The 27585-nt window shown below is 38.9% G+C and overlaps 3 protein-coding genes and 1 pseudogene across 8 annotated transcripts; 3 read left to right on the forward strand and 1 right to left on the reverse strand.

The window, feature by feature from the left end:
• Nucleotides 1-1419: 1419 nt before the first annotated feature.
• LOC141598923 (uncharacterized) lies at nt 1420-7501 on the forward strand. 3 transcript variants are annotated; one of them, XM_074418750.1, is made up of 2 exons: nt 1420-3885; nt 4235-7501. In XM_074418750.1, exon 1 carries the CDS (start codon nt 1627-1629, stop codon nt 3259-3261), a length of 1635 nt encoding a protein of 544 aa, XP_074274851.1. In that variant the 5' UTR covers nt 1420-1626; the 3' UTR covers nt 3262-3885; nt 4235-7501. The 3 variants fall into 3 exon arrangements, with proteins under 3 accessions (XP_074274851.1, XP_074274852.1, XP_074274853.1); XM_074418751.1 differs by having other exon boundaries at nt 1420-3327; nt 4389-4842; XM_074418752.1 differs by having other exon boundaries at nt 1420-3327; nt 4396-4470.
• Nucleotides 3823-7238, reverse strand: LOC141598924 (disease resistance protein At4g27190-like; annotated as a pseudogene).
• Nucleotides 7502-9267: 1766 nt separating the features above from the next.
• LOC141598925 (uncharacterized) lies at nt 9268-15304 on the forward strand. Of its 4 annotated transcripts, none has more exons than XR_012523673.1 (4): nt 9268-9441; nt 10835-12716; nt 13820-14020; nt 14831-15304. XR_012523673.1 is itself a non-coding variant. In XM_074418753.1 (2 exons), exons 1-2 carry the CDS (start codon nt 9398-9400, stop codon nt 12660-12662), a joined length of 1872 nt encoding a protein of 623 aa, XP_074274854.1. In that variant the 5' UTR covers nt 9297-9397; the 3' UTR covers nt 12663-12820. The 4 variants fall into 4 exon arrangements, 1 of the variants encoding a protein (XP_074274854.1); XR_012523674.1 differs by having other exon boundaries at nt 9297-9441; nt 14837-15304; XR_012523675.1 differs by having other exon boundaries at nt 9334-9441; nt 10587-12716; nt 13820-15304.
• Nucleotides 15305-21958: 6654 nt separating this feature from the next.
• On the forward strand, nt 21959-24311 carry LOC141598926 (uncharacterized). Its single transcript, XM_074418754.1, has 2 exons — nt 21959-22220; nt 23025-24311. The coding sequence occupies exon 2, from the start codon at nt 23079-23081 to the stop codon at nt 24060-24062; it is 984 nt and encodes a 327-aa protein (XP_074274855.1). The 5' UTR covers nt 21959-22220; nt 23025-23078; the 3' UTR covers nt 24063-24311.
• The last annotated feature ends 3274 nt before the right edge of the window (nt 24312-27585 follow it).

The raw sequence follows: 27585 nt of genomic DNA on the forward strand, positions 1-27585 counted from the left end.
TTTATTTAATAGGATGGTTTTTTGGTTTTCTCTTACCATCATTATAATTTGTAGTTATCATAATTTTTTTACGTCCCTTTTAATTCACAAAACCGTTCCTCTTCCCTCGAATAAATTTTTGAAATTAATCAATAATTAATAACAAAAAGTATTATGTGATATTGATTTGTTGCTTAAAATACTCTAACAATAAACGTCGAAATTTAAAATTTAGTATGAATTTTGATTTTTAATTGTTTTTTAATTTATCTAAAAATTAGAAAGACCGAAATTTAATGTTTGTTATGCTAATTTATTTTTTATATAAATATTTTTTTAATTTAGGTATCATTTTAAATGGATCATTATACGAACATGAATTACCCTTTTAATTAAACATGTCATACTACATGGAGGATTGGTGACGTGGAATTTTGGTAATGCGATGTGGCATTTAGTAATGCGAGGTGGCATTGTCTACATGGCTTTTAAAGTTTACCCTTTTAATAATATTTATAGATTGAAGGTATTATGCTAATTATTTTCTAATGTAAGTCATAAATTTTAGGGCCCGAAAAGCCCACTTAGGCCCAAATTAGTCCATAAGGGCCGGGTTTGGGCTTGTCAAATAAGCCCACGCATCTGGCCGGGCCCAGCCCGACCCACACAAATGGGTCGTTTTGGATAGAAAGGCCCGACCCAAGCCCGCACTGGTCCGGCCCATGATCACCTCTAATGGTGGGGTATTGTTGTGTATTGTTGTGGATGAGCTGATTAAAATAAGTATAAAACTTTACTAAATAAGGAAATATATAAGGTATTGTGAATAGATAAAAAAAAAAGAGAAAGGGTTATTTAGAATAGAAGGGAGTATATATCTGGCTGCCCCACTACCGGTGAAAATTCTACCCATACCCGTTTTTACTGCGGTCCGAATTCTCATTTACTTGAAAAAAATGGACTTCATTACTTTCGAACGATCCAGATTAAATCTGGGAACGATCTAATCAGGGGCGGATTTGGGGGGGGGGGGGGAAAGTGAGGGCACGTGCCCTCACGTGACAAAAAAAAAAAAAAAAAAAAAAAAAAAATTTAAAAAAAAAAGACGATTTTTGAATTTTAATGTATAAATGTTGTCCGCAAAATTTTTTTTTCTTACTGTGCCCCCCCTTTACTCAAATCCTGGATACGCCACTGTGATCTAATAGTTGTAATTATACCTTGAAGTCTCCATTATACACTAAGTTATAACGAGTGCACGACCCACTTTTACCCGCCCGACTCACATCCCTACCAGTTACGTTAGTAACACACTAACACATAGTCACATACCGTGGAGTCTCAACGGGAAGAACCGATGAAGACCCACGTAATTTTTCCCGATTGAAGATTAATGTCTGGGAGTCTAAGCCCCAAATTTAAGGTAATTAAATTAATTAATTGGTTGGGTAAATCAGCTTTGTTAATCACAATTTAGACGTATTATTGATTATACATTCATACCATGCATTTGTTAATCTTATTCAGTAATTTGACGGATTACTAGAACCTGGGTTATTATGATTGATAATTCTGTGATTAGGATTGAATTTATTAATTAATTAATGTAGAGTTAATGGTAGATTTTTAGAGAATTATATTACGAAAATGGATTGTAAGACGATAATGACGGAGTTTGGGGAGAGGTTTAAGGGTAAGGAGGATGTAAACATTGTAAAGACTGAAACTTGTGATGGTGTTTCGGCGAAAAGGAAGCATTTATTGGGTGTTCGTAAACAGGGAAATAAGTGGCGGGCACGAATCCATCACCCGAAACTCAAGGTTCAAGTTCATTTGGGTTGTTACAGTACCCCTGAGGAGGCTGCCCTTGTTGTGAAAAAGAAAAAGGCGGAGTTTAAGGAGACGTTCAAGGGGGAGGAAGCTGCTGTTTTTGCTGAAAGGAAAACGCGGGAATTGTATGGAGGGAAGCCGAGAAGTAGTAGTGAGTGTGAAGACGATGATAAGGTCTTACAGGAAACTCAGACTGAGGAGGCTGCTGTTATTGCAGACAGGAAAAGTGCGGAGTTACAGAAATTGTATGGGGAGAAGCCGAGGGGTAGTAGTGAGTGTGAAGACGATGATAAGGTGTTACAGGAAACTGAGAGTGAGACTGAGGAGGCTGCTGTTGTTGCTGACAGGAAAAGGCCGGAAGTGTATGGGGGGAAATTGGGAGGTAGTGGTGAGTGTGAAGACGATGATGGGGTCTTACAAGAAACTGAGAGTGAGGTTGATGGCAAATTTGGATACGCGAATGAGCAGACTAGTGATGTAAAGGTGCTGGCTGGTGTGAAGAGAGTAAGATCTGGTAAACGGGTTGCTAGGATTAAAGATCCAGTGTCAAGTGATGCGAACATTGTACAGAGTGAAGCTTGTGATGGTGTTTCAGCGAAAAGGCAGCAATTCTTTGGGGTTAATAAAAAGGGAAAAAAGTGGCAGGCGCGAATCCGACACCCAAAATCCAAGTTTAAACTTCACTTGGGTTATTTCAGCACCCCTGAGGAGGCTGCCCTTGTTGTGAAAAAGAAAAAGGAGGAGTTTAAGGAGATGTTAAAGGCCGAGGAGGGTTTGAGGGAAAAAAGACGTTTGCATGAGTTTGAAGGGAGGAAGCTTCCTAGCGGTGTTACATGGCAACGTGGAATGTTTCGTGTGCGAATTTGGCATCCCGAGTTGAAGAAGTATGTTTCATTTGGTCAGTATAGTACTTGTGATGAGGCTGTTGTTGTTGCCGACAGGAAAAGGGCTGAGTTACAGGAAATGCATGGGGGTGAGAAGGTTGCTGGCAAATTGGAATTCTCAGACGAGCAGACTAGTGATGTAAAGGTGCCGGCTAGTGTGAGGAGAGTAAGATCGGGTAAATCGGTTGCTAGGGTCAAACATCCAGGATCAAGGGCTAGAATATGGTTAGGGACTTACGATACTGCTGAAGAGGCTATTCGATCTTATGACAAAAACGTAGCTGTTCAGATGGGTTATGATGGTTTGAACAACTTTGAAATCGGTGATAAGCTGAATTGCGAGTTTGTTCAAGGCTCTCCTACTTCAAATATTGAGCCAGGGATGTCAGGTGACAAAAGAGTGATTGACAAAGAGAGTCACAGGAAATCAAGTTGTGGTTTGGACTTTGATGAAGCAGTGAGTGCTGGTTTCATCAATGAATATGGACAGTTATTGGGTAAATATCGCGTATTAGATGAACAGCTGTACTTGGGTTTGCCTGATGAAATTGTCGCTGGTAGCGGATAGGGGCAATACTAATATAGTTGCAGATACAATTACAGTGGAGCTCTTTGCCGTATCATGGTTTTCACTGTAAGTATATTGTTAAGGAATCGGCTATACCCGTATTTTCTTATTGTTTTTACTTGCTATCTTGAAATATATCACTCAAAATATGGTTTTTGGGATTGGAGTGACATACATGATACATAGCGTTAGAAATATATCACTCTACCTTCCCCTTTATCTCCAAATCTATATATACACACAAATTCTCATTGAAGACGGACTCTATCCGTTACAAGCTGAAGATGGATAGTGCCCTTCTCACAATATACAAGTGGCAAATCAAGTGGGAATTAAATGGAGCACCCCACTTGCCCTCCCACTTGTGATATTGTTTGATGGGCACTATCCGTCTTCAGCTTGTGACAGGTAGTGCCCGTCTTCAATGAGACAAATTGATACTATACATCTCAAATCTCAAATCACAGTTTGAATAGAAAATTTCGGTTTTTCTCACGTATGCCCTTATGGGCATGAGGCATAAGGCATGAGGAACACATTAATATTCACAAGAATATCTCATGAAAAATGTTGGTTTTTCTCACTTATATAAAGAACAACAACAACAACAACAACATTACCCCAGTGCCTCAATGGCTCCCGCAAATTGCGGGTAGGGGGGGTCGGATGTACGCAGCCTTACCCTTGTGTTAGAAACACAAAGAGGCTGTTTCCGAATGACCCAAGATGAAAACTGCGTCGGGAACTGCATCGAAGGACTGCTACTTCACAAGAGAAAGAAGCAGAGCCACTTTAGTGAGCCATTTTGCTTTACTCCATCATAATCCAGAACCAAAGAGTAATGAGTCTTTGGCTCCATTGGAAATATGGAAAACCTCACTTATATAAAGAAATATTCACAAAAATATATCATGATTAGCATTGCACAGAACAAATTTTCTCCTTGAACTCAAGCTCCTTGTTATATATGTAGATGGCATTGGAACTAGAAGCATTCCCATAATCCCAAGTAACTCATTTACTTACTTGAGAAACAATTACGCAGTAACAATCTTGTTTCACTGTCCTGAATTTCCAACTCTTCTAGCCACTTTTTTTCACTTCTCATCTCAACAAGTTTGTGCAAGCTTGTAGAGCCAAAGGGAAGCTTCCTCAAGCTCGGACACGAAAGCACTGTCAGATGTTGCAAATTGGGAAAATCGACTGGTGAATGCTGGCTGATTATATTTCCCATCTTCTTCAAACGAATTAGCTTCAGTGACTGTAGCTCCGGGAAAAGAACAAGGGTTTGTACAGTTTTGAGCTCTACCATTCCTGATGCTTCATGGCAGATCATTACCTCCATTTCATCACAGTTTGCGATTTCTAAATGCTGCAATTGGGTTAACTGTGTAGCAGTAGAAATACTGAATAGTGTCTTTATCTGCCCACAGAATTCGATCTTCAGATGTTTTAAACTCCGAAAGTTTAAACCTCTCCATAATGCTGTCAATCTAGGGGAGTCTCTGATATGTATAGTTGACAGTAGTGGAAACACATTGTTTTGCTGATCATTATCAGTGGAAAAGAATATTTTATCGAGTTTGGGACAAGAGAAGATTTCGAGTCTTTGCAGACTTCGGAAATTTTCAGATAGTGCAGTCGAAAGACAAGTCTCAATACCACATTGTTGTATCTGAAGATTCTTCACAGACTGAAAACATTCGGGTTGTAGTTGTTCAAGACTTACGAGATCTTTACATATGACCGACAATTGCAGTGTGGTTTGAAGCAATCTCTTGACCCACTTTACGGAAGGCTCATGTAGTTTGAAATGATCAGGTAAATTGAAACATAAACTTCTGTCATGGGTAGAATGCCAGTCGAATCTGTCACCTATATGTACCCGAAACTTCTTCAACCTCGACCTCAGGTCGAGAACATCTTCTGTAAGACAGTCGAACTTGGCTATGTCAATGTGAAGGGTATTCAAGTACTGAAGAGAGAAAATCTCTGCCAGGGAAGAGTTCCCCCAACCGTCGTAGCTGCCTCTCATGTAGAGTTCTTCCAAATGAGCTAAGTTGGATATCACATTACCCGGACTTGACCCGACCAGTGTATCAGTCATGTCTAATAATCTGAGGTTAGTTAATCTCTTGATCTCTTCAGGAAAGCTCGAAAATGTAGACTTCCTCAAACTTAAAATTTCAAGAGAAATTAATCCTCCGAGAGGAGACCCATCCTCAAGGTTATTATTTTCCACACAGAGTCCTTAAACTTGTGAGACTAGACAATGACAGAGGTAATGCCACCATACTCGGAATATTACTGAGGTCGAGTACTTTGAGCGATGTCATCCCAGCAAAGAACTCATCCGAAATGCTCTGTAGATGAGTGTTGTTTTGTAGAAGAAGTAATATGAGCTCCGGGTATTCTTTTTGGCCGATAAACTTGGTAAATTCATTGTTGATGAATGACAGTCTCATGACGTATTCCAGTTTCGGCTTTCTAGGCCATTCCTTCAATCCTTCACTGGCTTTTACCATGAAACTGTAATCATCAGAGGTAGCAATTGTTATAGCCAAATCGCGGTATACAGCGTGCATTTTGGTACAGTTTTTCTTAGGACTACTTAGAAGTAAGCAAGAAGCTTGCAGGTTGCTAATAATAGAATGAACCCGACTCCTCGCTTCATCAACAGTTTCGACATCAGAAAACAGTCCCTCACCAATCCCATATCTAAGCAAATCTTCGGTGTTGACATCGTGATCTTCAGGAAAAAGAGAACAATACAGAAAACATAATCTAGATTCTTCGCTCTGAAACTGATCAAAACTGATCTTAAGACCTGCAAAAACCTTTTCATGCATTCCTTTGATATTCAATGGCCGAGATTGCCTCAGTTCATAGACGGCATCCTCCCAAAACCTAGGTTCTTTATTTCTTAAGGCCCTTCCGATTGTTACCAATGCTATCGGTAATCCTCCACACTCTCCAACAATTTCCTCTGCAAGTAATCTCAAGTCAACTGACTCGACAACATCACCTGACGCTTTCTTGAATAGGCTCCAAGAATCTTCTTGAGAAAGCGTCTTTAGCTCCATACTTATATTGCAGTCCATCTCACTGCATACATCTCGGTTTCTAGTCGTGATGGCAATCTTACAGTTACTCCTATCATTCCATGACGGAATACCCAACTCTGAAAAATCCACTCTTTCCCATACATCATCGAGTATAATTAAAGTCCGTCTTCCAAGCTTCAGTCTTTCAGCTAACCTCAGCGATCTGACATACTCGCTTTCATCCTCCAAATGCATTCCTAAACATTCTGCAATATCTCTCTGTATTTTCGACACAGGATTACTAGACACAGTAGCAATAGCAACATCATCAAACATATTCATGATCTTCTTTGAATGTTTCGCAACTTCCTTAATTATCGAAGTCTTCCCTACACCTCCCATCCCATAAACACCAATGACTTTATTATCTTCTCCACCAAACGCCACAATAATACGTTCCATCGTAACTTTGGTAGACTCAAACACTTCAAAATCACCTGAAGGCATCACATCTATGCTAGGAGGCAATGCTAGTCTAGAAATCGGAACATTTTGGACTTGACCCTTAAGCTTTTTTACTACTTTAATCAATCTCACTGCCTTTTTACCCCTAAGGTAAATTTTTCTGAAGTTTGTGCAGCATACCACAGTATCGCCGTCTTGAAGTTTTTGGACATTAAACATGGTTTTTTCAACCTCAGTTAACCATGATTCGACCTCATTGGTCACGGCTTTTCCTCTACAACGCGCTTCTTCTATTGCGCAGCTCGTAGACTCCACCATTTGTCTAAGCTCTTCAGTTTCAGCTCTAAGAAGTTTGGTGTTGCTATGGTACTTCACAAAGTACCCAACTTGGGTTTTCAAGGGTGAACCGAGTTGTTTCGCAATCTCGGTTACAGGAGTAACTAAGATTCCTAATATTGCAGTTGCCATTGAAAAATTGAAATCTATGGATTTTGTAAGAAATGCTAGTAATAATTAATCAAGCAAGTAAACAAAACAAGAAATCAAAAAGAAAGTTTTACAGTTCTAAATTTAATGATGAAGTTGAGAATTATTTACCTGGTTTCATATGAAAATTGAAGGAATTTAGAATTCTGAAGAGAGAAGAACAAACGGATACTTCATATTAAGTAAGACTTACTCAGTATCGATATAGATTAGTTCTTATAATGTATTGTTTTTGTATGTGAACAGCAAGGGATGGTTGGATGAGTGAAAGGGAGGTAACCAATGATAAGACACTTATGTTGCGGTCGTTTTTTTTTTACGTTTTTCTTATTTGAGTGTTAATTATTTCTCCACGTTTTTATTTTAAGCGTGTAAAAAATGTTATTCTTCTTCTTCCTATCTACTTGTACATGTCCTTATTTCACTTTGATATTTTTAAAGTATAGATTCAATTTCGTTAGTTTTAAATGTAAAGAATTGACCGAGACCAAAGCTAACAACTACAGAGAAATTAACAAGGGACAAGACAAAGTCAACTGTAATGAAATTTCATGCGAAGGTGGGGTATGTGAGAAATGGCTTATTATTGAATGAATTCTTAGTAAGTTAAAAGTCAAAGTCTTGGTGCATGCTTCATTTTCAATCAATTACGGAGTATTCGTTAGTTTTAATGTTTCTTATTTCTCAATCAAGGAATTGTGTACTTGTTCAAAATCGGACTGAACTGGAATCGGATCAGAATTGCCAAAAAATGGGGTCTGGGACCGGGACGGGATTACAAAAATTCCAGTCCAAGATGAACCTGTTGGACTGGTATTTGTCATTATAAGCCCACTTTTCTAAATTCCGGTATATTGTACCGGATCAGATTCGTTGGATCGGATTAAAATATACTTTGTAATTTTTAGGAAAAAAAAAATTAAATAATAATAACTCCTGTCTTTCCGGTCCAAACTGGTCTCGGACCAGACCGAAAACCGGAATCTTAATAAATGTTGGATCGAAGATCAGACCAGAATTTTAATTCTGATTACAGTCCAATAGATTACGGTCCGGGCTGGTTCATTTTTCCGGTACGGACCGGATTTTGAACACCCCTGATATAGCTGTTTAAGTCATATGTAAAATAGATTTACAACGATTTTATCGTAAAACTATGGAGTAATAAAGTTACGTTATTGCCCCCCTTATTATCCATGGATTTATGGTAGTTAATGGAGGTGATTAGAACTGGGTAATTATAAGTAAAATAATTAGGGTGGTGCTCATTCATGTACGGGTTTACTCAATCATGGACGTACATTACCATAATACCCCTTATATTTTAATGAATTCATTTTAATACCCTTATTTCACACACTCTCTCTTCCTCATTTATTCTTTTCTTACTCTAACTACCACCATCCAACCACCACCCCTCCGCCGCCTCCCTTGTGCTACCGGCCATCTTGACGGTACATGCACTTATCTTGATGGTACATGCACTGAAAATGTGTCGTGGTACAAATTTGAATATCTCAGTGCCAAGATAGACATGTATAAGCTTAGATCTTGATGGTAATCCTGAGAGTATACTATCATCATATGTCATGATCAATTACGAACTTTTAATGCCCCAATTTGATGACATGTGAAAGTATATTAGCAATTCACTCTCGATGTGTGCCGTCAGTTTGTCCAACTTCGACGACGGTTTAAACAAACCCTAATTTAGTTAAGGTAAATCAATTTGATGATATAATTAATAAAATTAAGAATTAGAATTATTACCTAATCGATATGAAAATTAGCATCCATAATTGTGTAATTTGACGGATTTGATTAATTTTGTAGAATCTAATTAATTTTATGAGGGAGAGAATTAGAGAGACTTAGAGAGAATTAAGCAAAGGGTATAGTATGGAAAAATAATGAAAAAAAGTACATGAATGAGTAAAACCTGTACATGAATGAACAACTACGAATAATTAATGGTTCTACAATAAGCTTTGTGTAAAATCGGTTTAGAGAAGAATTAACTGTGCAATAAAATTCACTTTACTCTTGATTGCATCAAATTCAATAGGATAAAGGGTCCTAGGATAAATCAATTAAATCCCCAAATTGCAAAAGAATTTAGGGTTCATTGCGATACTAATCGAATGTTGAATCAGCTCTTCAATCGAGGCGTTCTTGGCGCCAGATGGTATGTTAATGACTTACCCCCTTCTTTCTCTTCAATAATTTTAATTTCATTTCTTCCTTCAATTTAATTGTAATTGTAACCATAAAATTTTTCAGATTAGTGGTATGATTTTGAAGAATCGGGTTATTAGTTTTGTAAATTATCTGTCTTATTAGTTGTTTGATGATCAAATTTGATTTAATTGATGATTTCGGTTACTAAATTTTGTGAAGATTATGAACTTGAATCTTGATATTGATCTGCATTTCTTATTTGTTACTCCCTGGTCTCGACTCTCGATCACTTGTTTACCTTTGATTCGGAACAAAGATCAAGTGGATTATCAGTATACCCATCAAACCGCAGTCAAACTAAAAAATGGAATAGGTAAATAAATGATCGGATTTAAGGTTTGGTTTACTAGTAAACACCAATTCTCATTTGTGACGGGTACTATTCCGTCACAAGCTTGTGACGGGCCAAATGTGACCATTTTATGAGAAAATGTGACCATTTTTTTATAGGTAATATCTTATGAAGAGTACTTGACTGGTTATATTTTATCAAAATTTGGTCACATTTGCCCGTCGCAAATTGTGACCGTCACAAGGGTAATAAATGCCTTAGCTGCGATTTCATTGTGGATCAACCTAATTTAATATCTTCGAAAGTTGATAGTCCGGCCGGATTAGATGTTGTTAGTTTAATGGATCATATAATTCATGGAAGTAAGGCTAAGGAAGATGTAAACAATGTTTCGGCGAAACGGAAGCATTTTTTGGGGGTTAGTAAGAAGGGAAATAAGGGCATTAGCAATAGACAAACCTCTTTTGAGGTTTATCTCATGCCAAATCATCCACCATACAAACCTTTCTAACAATAAACCTCTTCATAACAATAGACCAAAAATGTGAAGGTTCATATTATGGGCCCACAAACAAAGAAAATACATGCATAACAATAAACTATTACACATAAGGACCCACTTACTATCAACAAATCTGTATAAAGCTTCTTAACTTTATTCAACAATAGAGAGGTTTGTCCACAAACCTCTAAAATAGTGGACAAACCTCTCTATAAACCCCTTATTGCTAATGCCCTAAGTGGCAGGCACAAATCCGACACCCGAAACTCAAGGTTAATGTTTACTTGGGTTCTTACAGCACCCCTGAGGAGGCTGCCCTTGTTGTGAAAAATAAGAAAGCGGAGTTTGAGGATATGTTAAATGCCGAGGATGGTTTAAGGATGAAAAGATGTGGGAACGAGTTACAAGGGAGGTATCTTCCTTCTGGTGTTTCAAGGGAACTTGATAAGTTTCGTTTGCGGATTTGGCATCCTGAGTTGAAAAAATATGCTTCATTTGGTTATTATATTATACTACTTGTGAGGAGGCTGTTGTTTTTGCTGACAGGAAAAGGGCTGAGTTACTGGAAACTGAGAGTGAGGAGGCTGCTGTTGTTGCAGACGGGAAAAGGGCTGAGTTAAGGGAAGTGTATGCGGGGAAAGTGAGAGGTAGTGGTTTGTGTGAAGACGATGATGAGGTCGTACAGGAAACTACGAGTGAGGTTGCTGGCAAATTTGAATGCTCAGACGAGGAGGCTAGTGATGTAAAGGTGCCCGCTAGGATTAACGATCCAGTGTCAAATGATAGAATTTGGTTAGGGACTTACGATACTCTTGCAGATGCTCTTAGATGTTTTAGGAAGGAGAAAACTGTGATTGATACCAAGATGAAAAGGGCTGAGTTTGAGGAGCAGTTTATGGGTAAGGCGGATGTGAACATTGTAGAGGATGAAAGTCATGAAATTTGTGATGGTGTTTTGGCGAAAAGGAAGCAATTCTTGAAGCAATCTTTTGGGGTTAGTAAAAAGGGAAAAAGGTGGCAGGCACGAATCCGACACCCGAAACTCAAGTTTAAAATTCACTTGGGTTATTTCAACACCCCTGAGGAGGCTGTCCTTGTTGTGAAAAAGAAAAGGTCGGAGTTTAAGGAGATGTTAAAGGCCGAGGAGGGTTTGAGGGAAAAAAGACGTGTGCATGAGTTTGAAGGGAGGAAGCTTCCTTGCGGTGTTACAAGGCAACGTGGAAAGTTTCGTGTGCGGCTTTGGCACCCTGAGTTAAAGAAATTTGCTTCATTTGGTTATTATAATACTTGTGATGAGGCTGCTGTTGTTGCTGACAGGAAAAGGGCCGAGTTACGAGAACTGTGTGGGGGGAAAGTGAGGGGTAGTGGTGAGTTTCCTTGTGGTGTTACAAGGGAACATGGAAAGTTTCGTGTACGGCTTTGGCACCCTGAGTTGAAGAAATTTGCTTCATTTGGTTATTATAGATCTTGTGATGAGGCTGCTGTTGTTGCTGACAGGAAAAGGGCCGAGTTACGGGAAGTGTCTGGGGGGAAAGTGAGGGGTAGTGGTGAATGTGAGAGTGAGGTTACTGGTAATTTTGAATGCCCGGACGAGCAGACTAGTGATGTGAAGGTGCCGGCTGGTGTGAGGAGAGTAAGATCCGATGAATGGGTTGCTCGGATTAAAGATCCAGCGTCAAATGAGAGAATTCGGTTAGGGACTTGCGATACTGCTGAAGAGGCTATTAGATCTTATGACAAAAAGAGAGCTGTTCAGATGGGTTATGAGAAGCTGGACTGCGAGTTTGTTCACGGCTCTCGTACTTCAAATATTGAGCTAGGGACGTCAAACAGTGCATGTATCGGTGACAAAAGAGTGATTGACCAAATGAGTCGGAGGAAAACAACTTGCAGTTTGGACAAGAAATTTAACTCTAAGAAGGCCAAGCTTTATTCTGAACCTACTGGTGCGGAAAAGGCTCTTGATACTACAGCTTGTTATTACTCTCCAACTTCAGTATTGGATAGTGAAAATTCTAGCCACAGTTCCGTTACTGATGACCCAAACGACACTATGGTTGATGTTCCATTTAACTTGACTATTAAGCCGGGTAATGTGTCTAAGCTGAACTGTGGGGTAGTTGATGTTCCTGATAAGCTGGAATGCGAGTTTGTTCAAGGCTCTCCTACTTCAAATATTGAGCCAGGGATGTCAGTTGACAAAAGATTGATTGACAAAGAGAGTCAGAAGAAATCAAGTTGTGGTTTGGACTTTGATGAAGCAGTGAGTGCTGGTTTCATCAATGAATATGGACAGTTAGTGGGTAAATATCGCGTATTGGATGAACAGCTGTACTTGGGCTTGCCTGATGAAATTGTCGCCAGTAGTGGATAGGGGATATACTACTACAATTACAGTGGAGCTCTTTGCCGTATCATGGTTTTCATTGCAAGTATATTGTTAAGGAATCGGCTATACTCGTATTTTCTTATTGTTTTTACTTGCTATCTTGAAATATATCAATAAAAATATGGTTTTTGGAATTGGAGTGACATACACAGCGTTAGAAATTTGTTAATACATGAAATTAAGAGTAGATATCTTTATGTGATTCCTGCAGGAAGTTTATCTATGGGTCATCTTGAAACAAACTCTTGATGTTTTCAGCAGATGAGTAAAGTTGCGTACGTTCGCCTCACCCTGTCGTTTTACTCTGCCATTAGGCGCCTTTGGCATTGTTAAATATTTTTGCAAATTGATAATGAAACTGCAAGCTTTCATGAAGCCCATGAATTCAGTTTGTTTTAACTATGCTGTCCGAATATTTTGCCAATGTTTTTGTTACCTAAATAAATGATGGATCTTAATAATTTTTAATTTGATGCATCTACTATAAATGCTCTTTGAAGCTGATACAGTGGAACTTGTACGATACTTGTGATGCAATTGATGCAGATTTTAGGCACCTAAATAAATAGAGGATCATATTTGCCTTAGATTCTTTGAGAAAAAACTGCACCTGAAGGCTATACAGATAGAGCTATCGCTGTCGTCAAATGGTTCTAGGATTGGTAGCCCATCTGTTTGAAACTGTTTCAGACGACCGACTTTTGGTGCTATAATGATGTGGAAAATAGTACTCCATATGTTAGATTTTGAGGAGAAGTTAACGTTAAGAAGTGCGGCTATGGGCATATTCTTGGGTAGGAGAGCCTCCTCGAATCCTCGGGGTGTTGAGGAAACCGGAGAAGGTCATTTGGAAGTGAGTGTTATTTTAAAGCAAGTTCCGAGTTTTTCTATATTTTCGTGATTTAGTGAATAAGGGCAGTTCCTTGGCGAGTTCAGCAAGTTCAGAGTTTTTCTATATTTTCGTTGTCATTCGGAACTACTCATTTATGTTTGTACTCCCCAGTTCTTGAGGGCTGAGATGTTGAGTTGTGACTTGGACTATTTATGTACATATTGCTTTACTGAAATCATGGATTTGATGGTGTCGATGTACTAATTGCATTGATTATTACGGAGTATTATGTTCCTGGTTTTCTTAACAGGTTTTGGTGATTACATGACATCTCTGGGATCCATGTCCAACAATCACAGCTACTCTGACCAAATCAAACATGTATTGATATCCCTCTTTTGGATACCTCCAGCGGTGAAATCCAGTCTCAGTTTGTTTACGAGGCATCATGATTCTAATTGAATGTACATATACTCTCTCTTGGCGCTGAAATCACGGGATATTATGCCAGGTACAATTTTAATCCAACTATATGATTACATCATGTTTGAAAATTGTTGTTGTTGGGTAACTTTGCCTGTTTCTCATAAATATTTGGTGTGACACTGCATGACAACCGAGTCATCAAGGTTTTGAAGGTTATTTTGACTGCACTGTAAGTCTGTAAGGTGGTATTGGCCGTGTATATTATTGGAAGAGCAAGATAAGGCCACAACGAGATCAGGTCTCAAACCGTAGTTTGATAATGGTTTTCTGGTGGCATTCTCAGTCGCAAGTCTTAGTGTAGTAGTAGGTTTGTGAGAAATTAGGGTTAAGGCTTTTAGATTTCATGTGCTTAGGACTAAATTTCGATGATGTTTGTGATTACCAGATTATTTTGATACAAAGATTTCGTTTTCCTGATTTGTTGTTGGAATTGACCGAAATTGAATTCAAAACAGGCAGTCAAAATTCAACCCAGAATTCTCCTCATACCTGAAGTCATCAAATTAGAATATGTTGTTTCAAAATTCTTTGTCAAAAACTTAGTCCTTGCCTTGTTTCCTGGAAAACAGCCACCTTAGTATGAGACATCAGGCTTGATGATCTCATTTCAGCACCTATATATAATGGTGTCCTCTAGCAGTGTTGGGAAGTACCCCTATACGAAAACTCACATAAAACAACCCCCTCGAGGCCTCGACTAGTAACTTTTTTTAGGAAGATTTGTATTCATTTTTCGTTTGTGTCATTTTTGAATAGACGATGAATTTTCGGGGCATGCTTTGTGTTTGGGTTGTATGGTTTGTGATTGTAATGTTAGTTTCATGTCAATTACAAGTTGAAGGTGCTAGGGTGATGCCAAAAGAATCCGATGATGCGAAGAACGGTCACATAGCAGCAATGTACCTGCTATATGAAAGGGCAAAACATAGAATGGCTCCTCTTCTCGAGCAGCTTGCTTCGGGACCTAGTGGTGGAGGCGGAGGTCATTAATTTCATGCAAATCTTTGCTATAGATGATGCATGGAACTTGTTCAAAAGGACTTATATATGCATTATCAAAGGCCAAAGGAAATTCTTTTATTATTTTTTTATTGATTAAAAAGTTTTTTACGGAGTATTCCGTATCATTTATTAATTTCTTATATGAAAGTCTATTACACTAGGAAATTCTTTTATTATTTTCTTATATGGAGTATAACTGTAATATGAAAACAGCAGACTATGCCATATTGCGATGTAACATTGTACGTTCCTATTCGTTACACCTTCCCCATAATAATATTTGCCCCATTTCAATTTGGTACAAAAATTAAGGAAATCAATAAACAATGCAAAAGTAATGCTTTTGTTGCAAGTGAGTTGTTGTTAAACACAATATTAACATTCTACTTATGAAATGATTAAGTTAATCAAAGTAATACTTTTTCATTCCATAATCAAAATGCCTACTAGGTTTTTCTCGAAGCTATTATGGTCGGATCACATATTTGGTCAATCAAGATTCAGATCGGGTCAATACGGACTTTTGGTCATATTTGGATCAAACAAGTTCGATTCACTTTGGGTCTCAAGTCAACCTTATCACGTCGGGTCATTTTGATTGGGTAGCTTTGCCAGGTCTAGCAGTACCCACTTAATGTTATACCCGACCCGTTGACAATTTGACATCCCTACAAATTACTCCGTAACGCTTGCCGACTTACCGTGACGGGAAGAACGGCTGCAGACCCACTTAATTACCCGATTCAAGATTAATTAATGTCTGAGACCCAAAATTTAAGGTAATTAAATCGTTCGTTTAGGTAAATCCGTTTTGTTAATCACAATTTAGACGTAATATTGATTATACAATGGATTTGTTAATCTTATTAAGCCCTTTTGATTAGCTAACATTGATTTTTAGGATTGATAATTCTGTGTTACATAGAATTAATTAATGTAGAGTTAATTGTAGATTTTTTAGAAGATTATATTAGGAAAATCGATTATAAGACGATAATGGCGGAGTTTGAGGTGGGGTTTAAGGGTAAGGAAGATGTAAACAATGTTTCGGCGAAAAGGAAGCAATTCTTGAAGCAATCTTTTGGGGTTATTAAAAAGGGAAAAAGGTGGCAGGCACGAATCCGACACCCGAAACTCAAGTTTAAAATTCACTTGGGTTATTTCAGCACCCCTGAGGAGGCTGTCCTTGTTGTGAAAAAGAAAAAGGAGGAGTTTAAGGAGATGTTAAAGGCCGAGGAGGGTTTGATGGAAAAAAGACGTGTGCATGAGTTTGAAGGGAGGAAGCTTCCTTGTGGTGTTACAAGGCAACGTGGAAATTTTCGTGTGCGGCTTTGGCACCCTGAGTTGAAGAAATTTGCTTCATTTGGTTATTATAGTACTTGTGATGAGGCTGCTGTTGTTGCTGACAGGAAAAGGGCTGAGTTACGGGAATTGTATGAAGACGATGATAAGGTCTTACAGGAAACTGAGAGCGAGGTTACTGGTAATTTTGAACGCTCAGACGAGCAGACTAGTGATGTGAATGTGCCGGCTACTGCTGAAGAGGCTATTAGATCTTATGACAAAAAGAGAGCTGTTCAGATCGGTTATGAGAAGCTGGACTGCGAGTTTGTTCACGGCTCTCTTACCTCAAATATTGAGCTAGAGACGTTAAACAGTGCATGTATCGGTGACAAAAGTGTGATTGACCAAATGAGTCGGAGGAACGAGAAGTTTAACTCTAAGAAGAAGGCCAAGCTTTTTTCTGAACGTACTGGTGCGGAAAAGGCTCTTGATACTACAGCTTGTTATTACTCTCCAACTTCAGTGTTGGATAGTGAAAATTCTAGCCACAGTTCCGTTACTGATGACCCAAACGGCACTATGGTTGATGTTTCATTTAACTTGACTATTGAGCCGGGTAATGTGTCTAACTTCGATGAAGCGGTTAGGTTGGGGACAATCAATGAATATGGGCAGTTACTGGGCGAGTTTAGCATCTTAGATGAACCAATTTGGTTCGAGATGTGATAGATCGAGAATACTGAAGTGAAGACCCTTGTTGAAAAGGGACATCAGACTCGTAACTTCTAATTTTAGTCGAAGAATAAGATCGTAGAGCCCCCAAAATAGAAGACAGACGGGAAAATAATGCTTAGGTTGTTCCTTGTGTGGGTTTATCTTGCAGGCTCTAGTTATATACAGCCCTTAAGTTTCGGACAGTTGTGTTCCGAGTCCTTGAGTTTTGACTTTTGACCATTTATGCACATATTGTTATGCTTGAAAGTTGAAATCATGAGTTTGATGCAGGCGGAATGTATCGATTAGTAATTTCCCGGGTCTCTTAACAGTTTGCGGTTTTGTATGATTCTCGACCTAATTTTCATCGAGTCATTTGGAACTAATCAGCTTAAGCAAAGATTAACATCATAAAATGGACTTGCTGTGCCAGCGTAACGTTTTTGCTAGTTTTAAACTGTATCCAGAGTGTTGCGATAAAAGCTCACATTACGCACCAAAAAAAAAAACAATAAAAGCTCACAAATCAAGGATATATAAATTACTCGTAGGACAAATCTGAACATTATAAAAATTACCAATTACTCTTTACTATACTAGTTTTGTTTTATTCTTATACTGCGTTTTTTTAACTCTAATAACAACCATTTAAATTTGATCGAATATTTTAGAATTATCACGTCATTCGTTATTTTCAGGCACAAATCCAACACCCGAAACAGAAGGTTCAAGTTCACTTGGTTTACGGATGAAAAGGATGTGGGGATGAATTCGGAGGCAGGAAGCTTCCTTGTCGTATTATTAGAAGAGAAAGTGGAGACACACCCACTTCTGCAGATTTGGCATCCTGAGTTGAAGAAATATGCTTTATCTGGTTCTTAGAGTACTTGTGCAGTGGCTGCCGTCGTTGCAGACATGAAAAAGGCTAAGTTACGGGAAGTGTATGGGGGGGGGGGGAGCACAGGGGTAATGGTGAGTGTGAAGACGATGATTGGGTCTTACAGGAATGTGAGAATGTGAGACTGTGAAAATGAGGTTGCTGCCAAATTTGAATGCTCAGACGTGCAGACTAGTGAATAGTGATGTAAAGGTGCCGGCTGGTGTGAGGAGAGTAAGATCAGGAAAAATCGGTTGCTGGCAAATTTGAATGCTCAGACGTGCAGGCTAGTGATGCAGAGGTTGCGGCTGGTGTGGGGACAGTAATATCAGGTAAATCGGTTGTTAGGGTCAAACAACCGATTTGAAACATGAAGTAAACAGCGCTGCCCTGACTTAACTACCATTATTTCGTTTCATCTCAGAGTTCCAAGATATCAAAAGTTACGACTTTCATAATTTCATAGTATAACATCACAACAATCTGAAATTAAGTGATGACTTTCAGAATCTTACACTATAACATCACAACAATCTCAGAGCTCCCACATATCAAAGTTACGACTTTCATAATGATTAACTACCATTATTTCGTTTCATCTCAGAGCTCCCACATATCAAAGTTCGGAATTTCATAATGATTTTATGACCAGTGTTTCGTTTCATCTTAGAGCTCCCACATACAGAGTAACAGAGTTCTGACTTTTATAATCTCAGCATTAACCCCGAACAATCAAAGAGCAAAAACATAAGGCAGCACATCAGAATCTACCATTGATGTCATCTGAATTCGAAAGATAACACATTAAACAGACAATGAACAAAAAAACCGTAACCAAAACACCAAAGATTAAAACTAAAAATTCGCCATAAATTGGTAATTAATTAAAACAAAGGGCAAACAAAGCTCGTCAATCATCCAGAATTCGGCAATCGAATAGTATAATCTGATACGATAAAGCAAGCGAAAATAAACCGAATCAGTAAGGTTTAGCAGCGACAGCGGGAGGAGCGGGAGAACCAAGGAGAGAAGCCTGGAGCTCAAGTTGATCAAGCTGACTGTCACGGTCGAATTCAATGATGAGAGGAAGGAGGAGAACAATAGCGGTGGTGGCGGCGATCCAAGCGGCTTTTCCGGTGCTTTTCGACAGTTTTTTACCGACGTAAATAGCGTCGGAAGCTTTTTCCTTGCCCTTTTGGACGATGGAGGATTCGGAGACGGCGGAGGTAACTCTGCTGAGGATTGAATTGTCGGCGGCGGAGGATTTGATGCTACGTTGTCCGCTTTTTGACGCCATTGTTGAGGGTTTTGAAGGAGGGGATTGAAAAGAGGGGTTTTTGTATTGGGGAGATAAACCCTAGAAATTTTGATTAGATTGAAGTATTGAACAAAACTACAACAATCCTATCGCTATATACCCAAATTTTTTTTTTTTGATGCAAGCTTATAAAGACCCGGCAAAGGGGGCAATCGGGTCAGGTTTGGGGCCTCAATTCGGGTTTGGGTTTGTAAAATTTTGAGACGGTTTGGGTCATTTTGGGCTCGGGTTATTTATGGGTGAGTTGTTATCAAGTTATTTGAGGAAAACAGTCAGTATACAATAATGAACATTCATGTTAGGTTGAATAGACTCGGATCAATTCGGGTCTGGGTTAGAACTGGCCCTCAATTCGGGTTATTCGGGCCGGTCATTTGAGTCGGGTCAGATTTACCAGGTCTAGTACAAATGGAGCACAAAGGCGATTATAATGTTGGGTACCTAAACTTGGCAAAGTTAACCTGATCCGAATGAGCCGACCCGATTAACCCTATCCGTAGCCGACTCGACACTCAAACTCAAGAACCGAGTTTGACCCAAACCCCAATTGATCCGGCAGGACTTGGCCCCTCCTAAACTCTTGCAACTCAAAAGTGACGACCCGAATTGACCCAACCTAGTTGACCCGCCTGACAAATCTAGGTAAACCTGATAAAATTTACCAACTCCAAATGACTCGACCTGACACCCAAACTCAAGACCCGAGTTTGACTCGAATCCTAAACCAACTCATTATTGGTTTCCTTTTAACATGTCATATTCTTTCAACTGTAATAAAGCAGGAGGTCCATCTAATCTTAATATAAATAGATGTGTCATGATTCTCCGGACTCACAAGAGTTTGCAATTCCCTTTTTCTCCCATCTACCTATTCCATGTCCGAGAATCTGAGACCTAATTTTAACAGTAATTAATTATTAACTATTCCATGTTTATCAAAATATAGTTATTAGAATTGATAATTCTGTGTTACATAGAACTAATTACTGCAGACTTAATACAGTAGATCTTTAGAGGAGTATATTAGTAAATTAAATGGATTATAAGACGATAATGGCGGAGTTTGAGGAGACGTTTAATCATGAGGAGGATGTAAACATTGTAAAGACTGAAACTTATGATGGTGTTTCGGCGAAAAGGAAGCAATTCACTGGTGTTAGTAAATTGCGAAATAAGTGGCGCGCGCGAATCCAACACCCGAAACTGAAACTTCAAGTTCACTTGGGTTGTTACAGTACCCCTGAGGAGGCTGCTCTTGTTGTGAAAAATAAGAAAGCAGAGTTTGAGGGGACGTTAAAGGCCGAGGACAGTTTTAGTGTGAGGAGTTGTAAAGATAAATTGGATGAGAGGAAGCTTCCTCGCGGTGTTAGTAAAAGGAAATCAGGAAAGTTTCGTGTGAAGATTTGGCACCCTGAGTTGAAGAGATGTGCGTCTTTTGGTACTTACAGTACTGTTGAGGAGGCTGCTGTTGTTGCAGACAGGAAAAGGGCTGAGTTACGGGAACTGTATGGGAGGAAGCCGAGGGATCATGTAGACAATGATAAAGTCCTGCAGGAATGCAAGAGTGAGGCTCCTGCCAAATTTGAATGCCTGAATGAGCAGACGACTTGTAGTTTGGAATTTGATGAAGCAGTGAGTGCTGGTTTCATCAATGAGTATGGACAGTTGATGGGTAAATATCGCGAATTGGATGAACAGCTGTGGTTGGGCTTGGCTAGTGGGTAGACGGGATCGCGGATACTTGTCCGTACTATCTCTGCAGGTACCAGTACCGTGGAGCTTTTTGCTGCTGGATCATCTTGCTGGTTTTTGCCACGGGTGTGGCTTCGGCTATACCTTTGCTTTCATATTGTTTTGCTTTGTTATTGTACTGACACTTGTTAATAATACGGAGTACATGAAATTAAGCGTAGATATCATCAATTCAATGGATTCTCTGTATGTTTTCAACACATCAACAAGCTTACACCATCTCTCTCGTTCCTCTCTTCCCTTTTTTTTATCTAAGCAGAATGTAAGGGAGTGCTCACTTTTCGTCTACAGCTGAGGCATTGTTAGTCCTCGTCAGAACTCGGATGTTGATTTTATATGTATTCATATTTAATTTTATCAAAATATTTCACATCAAAACTAAATTAAACTCTTTATCGATAATTATGTTTCTTCATTATTGTATTGTCTTCTTCATCTACTATACGTCTCTTGAAGAGACGAGTCAAAGTAGAATGGACACAAGCTTGACCTTGACAAATCAATTTAGGAAAATTTATCCCAGTAATTGTTAAAGTGATAAAAATTGAATCAATGCAATAAAATAACTAGACTGGATAATGACCCCACCCAAACCTAAACCAACCCAAAAATAACCAATTCGACTTGACCCGAACCAAACCTAATGTAACCCGACTGACCCGATTCCCACCTCTAAATTTTTATCCACTTTAACAATTACCGACTTACCGTGGAGTCTTGACGGGAAGAACGGGTGAAAACTGAAAACCGACTTAATTGCCCGGTTCAAGATTAATGTCTGAGAATCTGAGACCCAATTTCTCAGGTAATTGGTATCTTTCCCAATAATTTCCCTTTTACAGCGTGAAAACTGAAAACCGACTGAAAACAACTTTATTGTTTTACAGCGTGACCATTTTTATTAATAATTTCCCTTTTTATACCATATTTGTCTATTTTATTACTATCTTTGATGATATCTTTCCCAATACTTTAGAAAAATCCCCTCATTAGTCATTAAGCAGTTTGGTGTTAACAGAATTACAGTATCACCATTTACAAAACAAAGGGTAAATTAGTTTGACCCCACCCTGGTTTCACGGTAAAAACCAACATTTCTGTCTTGCGGTCACAAGCTTGTGACTCACCCTCCCCCCACTTGTCCCTTTCTCTCACGACAAGCTTGTGACGGATTTTCTCCGTCACGAATGAGAATTTGTGTTAACCCATATTTTATACAGTCACCAGCGATGTCTATGGAACCGGTGATGACTGATGAGTGATGACCCAATTACTTAGGTAATAATTTGGTTAATTTCTTTGATTTTTTTTTTAATTTTTACTAGTGTAGTTTATTCATCAGCATCACCTTTTCAACCCATCTTTGATGAAATGATATCATAGTTTTGTACATATTGCATGTCATCAAATTGTGGCTATTCATCGGATTAAATAAATACTCCCTCCGTCTCAATCATTTTTTTTAATGTTTTATATTCTCTTGAGGGGTAGTTTAATCAAAGGTAAACAATTGATTGAGACGGGTTAGCAGGGCGGTCTCCTCCAACCAATTAGAAGATTGAAATTTTTAGTTGAAATTTCGGATTTTTTCTACTTTACTCCCTCCATCCCCTTCATTTGTGATTTGTTGTCCTATTACATTTTCGGTGTTTAAGTCAATTGTTATCTTTTCTATTTTATGATTGCATTTGATGAGCAATTTAATGTTCACACTCAATTTGGTCCACTTATCATCTTATAATTATCCCCCTCTTCTTTCCTTGGTCTTTGTGCCAAAAACAAAGGACATCAATTGTCTGGGACGGAGGAAGTACTTTATTTCATTAGTAATCACCCCTTTGGTTCCGTTATTGATTATACCAGGAAAATGGGTTTTTAGAATTAATTATCTTGTTTAATTATAGACTAAGCCGACCCCAAATCATTTTGGGATTAAGGCTTAGTAGTAGTAGTAGTAGTTGTTGTTGTTGTTGTTGTTGTTGTTGTTGTTGTTGTTGTTGTTGTTGTTGTTGTTGTTATTGTTATTGTTATTTAATTATAGACTATTGTAGTTGTACTGAGATGTATAAAGGATTATTTCAGGAAAATTGTGTTGTTAAGTTTAATTATACGGTGGTAGAATCATAAGCGCAAAGAATGGTAGTTCTAGAGGTAGAAACTTCTGATGGTGTTTCTAGTGCAAAGAAGCGTTTTCTGGGTGTTGATAAACTAAGAAATAAGTGGCGGGCACGAGCCAGAAACCCACTGCTGAAGGCTGATGTTCACTTAGGTTATTATAAAACCCTTGAAGAGGCGGCAGTAGTTGCAGCTAAGAAAAGGGCGGAGTTTGAAGAAATGTTCAAGGGCATGGATAGTTCGAGCATTGGAAATTGTAGGGGGTATTTTCAGGGGAAGAAGCTTCCTAAGGGCGTTAGATGGAACAACGGAAGGTACCTTGCGCAAGTTTGGCACCCAGAGTTGAAGAAAGAGGTTTTATGTGGTTCGTTTAAAAATTGTGAGGAGGCTGCTAATGCTGTGGACAGGAAAAGGGCCGAGTTACATGAAATGTATGGAGCGAAACTGAGGGTTATTCCTGATAATGAAGTCTCTAAGGAATTTGGATGCTCGGATGAGCAGAGTAGTGATGTTATGGAGCCTATGGTGCCGCGTGGTGTGAGGAGAATAAGTTCTGGTAAATGGGTTGCTAGAATTAAAAAGCCGGAATCAAGGGATAGGGTTTGGTTAGGGACTTACAATACTCTTGAAATGGCTCTAAGTGCTTTTAACAAGAAGAAAGCCGAGTTTGATGCCAGAGTGAATATGCCGGAGTGTGATTGGGTTGAATTTAGGGCTCGTTCTGAAGCGAATGAATCTCAGATGAAGTTCGAGTGTGAATTTGGATATGACTTGATGCCAACTTCTTTGTCGTGTGCTCATAATTTGAATGCTCTCGATGAAAACTCAAACTGGTCACCTACATCAGTTTTCGACCCCAAGAATATGAACACTGCGTCTGTCGGTGACAAAACCTTTGATTCAGAGTTTGATAGAGCAGTGAGTTTGGGTATCATCAATGAATATGGACAGTTACTGGGTAAGTATAGCGAAATAGATGCACAGATGTGGTTGACGAATATGTGACGGATTCTTCCGAAACCTTAGTCACATGATCATATAGTTTTAGGTCGTCTATTCGAGTGCGGTTCATCGGTTGGGTTATGCGAGCCGGTCATTCTCAGGGGCGTCTAAGAACCCGGCCAACCACGGGCGCGGGAACCGGGCCTCCGGTTTTGGTCACCTGATTTATAAGCTTTATTGACGAAATTCAATACAAACCTTGAAATATATTACACTTGTGTATTCATGTTTAAGGCCTCATTTTTTTGTGTTGCACCGGGCCTCCATTTGGTTTAAGACGCCCCTGGTCATTCTGATCGGGTAAGTTTTACCCGACCTACCGTGAAGTTTTAACACATGTTAATTCTTTAACTCTCTCTTTTTAAGCAAAAAAGGGTATAAAATAACTACAGTATTCCCCATATGACCAAGGAAACGTAATTTACACTGACCCCAACTAGGTTTTCACCATAAAACCCTATATTTTTACCGTCACCAGCTATGATTACCCCAGTTATTTAGGTAATGTTACGGAAATATATTATTGTGTGTAATATATATGGTATATGCGTTTATGGTAATTGTATGTCTTAAATATTCGGTTTCCTAAACCGGTTTGGGGTTGTAATTTGATTTTGTACTTTGATTTACTAATACAACTTTTTGGAACTAATTTTTGATTGTGAAATAAATTTGATGAACTGGAATATAGACTAGTGTAGAGGTATTGGTAGAATTTCGAGGATTATATCAGGAAAATTGCGTTGTTGGGTAATTATCCGACACCCCCTTACCCCGCAATTTGCGAGAATAGTGTTGTCTATCAAGAAAATTGGTAGGTTGTTCAGAATTAATTATCCGGTTTGATATAAAGTACTGTAGTGGTGTAGATTTTATAGAGGTTATATCAGGAAAATCGGGTTGTTAGGAAAATGGTCGAGTTGGAGAAACAGTTTCATGGTAAGGAAGGCGTAGAGGTTGAAAATCGTGATGGTGTTTCTGGTGTGAAGAAGCGTTTTCTTGGTGTTGATAAACAAGGAAATAAGTGGCGGGCACGAGTCATAAACCCGCTGCTGAGGACTCGTGTTCACTTGGGTCATTACGGAACCCCTGAAGAAGCGGCACTTGCTGTGAAAAAGAAAAAGGCGGAGTTTGAGAAAATGATTAAGGGACAGGAGAGTTTGAGCATGGGAACTTGCAGGGGGTATTTTAAGGGGAAGAAGTTTTATAGCAAGGAAGGCGTAGACGTTGAAACTCGTGATGGTGTTTCTGGTGTGAAGAAGCGTTTTCCTGGTGTTGAAAAACGAGGAAATAGGTGGCGGGCACGAGTCAGAAACCCACTGCTGAAGGCTGATGTTCACTTGGGTTATTATGGAACCCTTGAAGAGGCGGCACTTGTTGTAAAAAAGAAAAAGGCGGAGTTTGAGAAAATGCTAAAGGGACAGGAAAGTTCGAGCGTGGGAACTTGCAGGGCTTATTTAGAGCGGAAAAAGCTTCCTTGGGACTGGGGTGTTAGAAAGCGAAACAAAAGGAATCGTGTGCATATTCGTCATCCAAAGTTGAAGAGTTGGGTTTCAGGTGGTTCTCTTACAGCCTGTGAGGACGCTGCTATTGCTGCAGACAAGAAAGCTCACTCGAGCGGTGATTGTGGGATAGTTGATATTCCTGGTAAACTAGGAGACGGGTTTGTCCACGGGTCTCCTACTTCAGTTTTCGACTCCAAGAATATTAACACTCCGTCTGACTGTGACAAAACCTTTGATTCGGAATTTGATAGAGCAGTGAGTTTGGGTATCATCAATGAATATGGACAGTTACTTGGTAAGTACAGCGAATTAGATACACAGACGTGGTTAAGCTCGACAGAGGAAGTGTTATGGATTCTACCGAAACCGTAGTCATATCACCTTGCTGGTGATGATTGTAAGTTGTTAGTTTTAGGGATTCGGTTAGAGTCTAGGGGTGTGCTCTGGGGCTGGCTACAGTGGCTAGGATTCTATAAGGATTCAGATTCAGATTCTTATGTCTTAATGTCTTATAGTGAATCCAGATTATTTTTTTTTTTTTTTTTTTTTGAAACATAGTGAATCCAGATTTGATTAGGCATATGTGAATACGTAGAATACCCTTGTGGAGTTGTGGACTATTTCTCTAAAGTATTGAGAGAGCACTAAATTTTGACCCAAACTGACTATTTTATTTTGGGATTTTCTCATTTATACCCCTGTGTTATTACCTTTTCTCACTTGTACCCCTGCGTATTCCATAAGCCCACATATACCCCTCAACTTTACAATAACTTTCATTTACGACCAAAAGTAAAATTCTGTCAACTTTAGTCCGTTAAATGGTGATGTTGCATATTATTAGCTGCTAATTAACTTTAACTATCATTAAATCCTACTTGTAAGATTAGAAAATTAATTTTAAAAAACAAGAAAATAGTTTTACAAATCTGAAAATTAAAGCATGCCCCAACCCCATCACAACCACCAGCATCCGCCAACTACTGCACCGGCCACCAGGGCCCACCACCATACAAAACCAGTCCAATTTACCGCACTCCACTGCCAGCAGTATTTGACCTCGGCCACAATTTTGCCCCTCTCTCTAATACCACCAAAACTAGGGGATGTATTCTATCGCCTTATTGTGAAGTTGAATGAGAGAGATACAGTGAAACGGCTTTAGCACCAAGGAATGGTGAGCGCAGCAAGGAACAGTGGCTTTCGTTCGAGGTTTGATGAAGGTGCTCAATGGCAAGGTAGTCTGAGTTATGATGACGGCGATCGAAGGTGATAAGATGTCGCTGGTAACAAGGGTACTTGCCGTGATTGAGGGGGTTTATTTAAAAAAAATTAATACTTCATTTTATTTCCATTATTACGATTATTTAGTGTCAAGGATTAATTGAAATTGATTAGAGAATAATTAATTGTCAAATCATAAACTTAACAGATTTTAACTAACGGAATATGACTTTTGGTCACGGATGAAAGTCATTGCAAAGTTGAGGGGTACATCTGGGCTTATGAAATACGCAGGGGTACAAGTGAGAAAAGCTAATAATAGAGGGGTACAAATGAGAAAATCCCTTTTTATTTTTGATATATGTTTCGGAATGATCGTGCCTCTTTTATTTTAGGCTCCGTTTGACACGACACTTCATGTAGCTTATTTGACCAAAGTAGCTTATTTGACCAAAATTTCAGCTGCCTGATTTTTTTCAAGTGTGTGGCAAATGGCAAGTAGCTTATTTGGTCAAATAAGGTACCTGAAATGAAATGTTACCTCAGGTAGCATTTGAGAAATCAGGTACCTGAAATGACTTATTTTCCATTTTGTACCCCTTTATTCTATAATATTAAATAATTTTCATATCCTTTTACGTCATTTTATCAAAATCAGCTATCTTTTCAGATAATTTGCCAAACACATTTTTATATAATCAGTTACTTTATCGGCTACTAATTTCCAGCTACCTTATCAGTTGTCTTTTCAGTTTTCAGCTACCTTTTCAGGTTTCAGCTACCTTTTCAGATAGTTT

This window comes from Silene latifolia, chromosome 9 (assembly GCF_048544455.1).
Source record: "Silene latifolia isolate original U9 population chromosome 9, ASM4854445v1, whole genome shotgun sequence".
Classification (NCBI taxonomy): Eukaryota; Viridiplantae; Streptophyta; class Magnoliopsida; order Caryophyllales; family Caryophyllaceae; genus Silene; species Silene latifolia.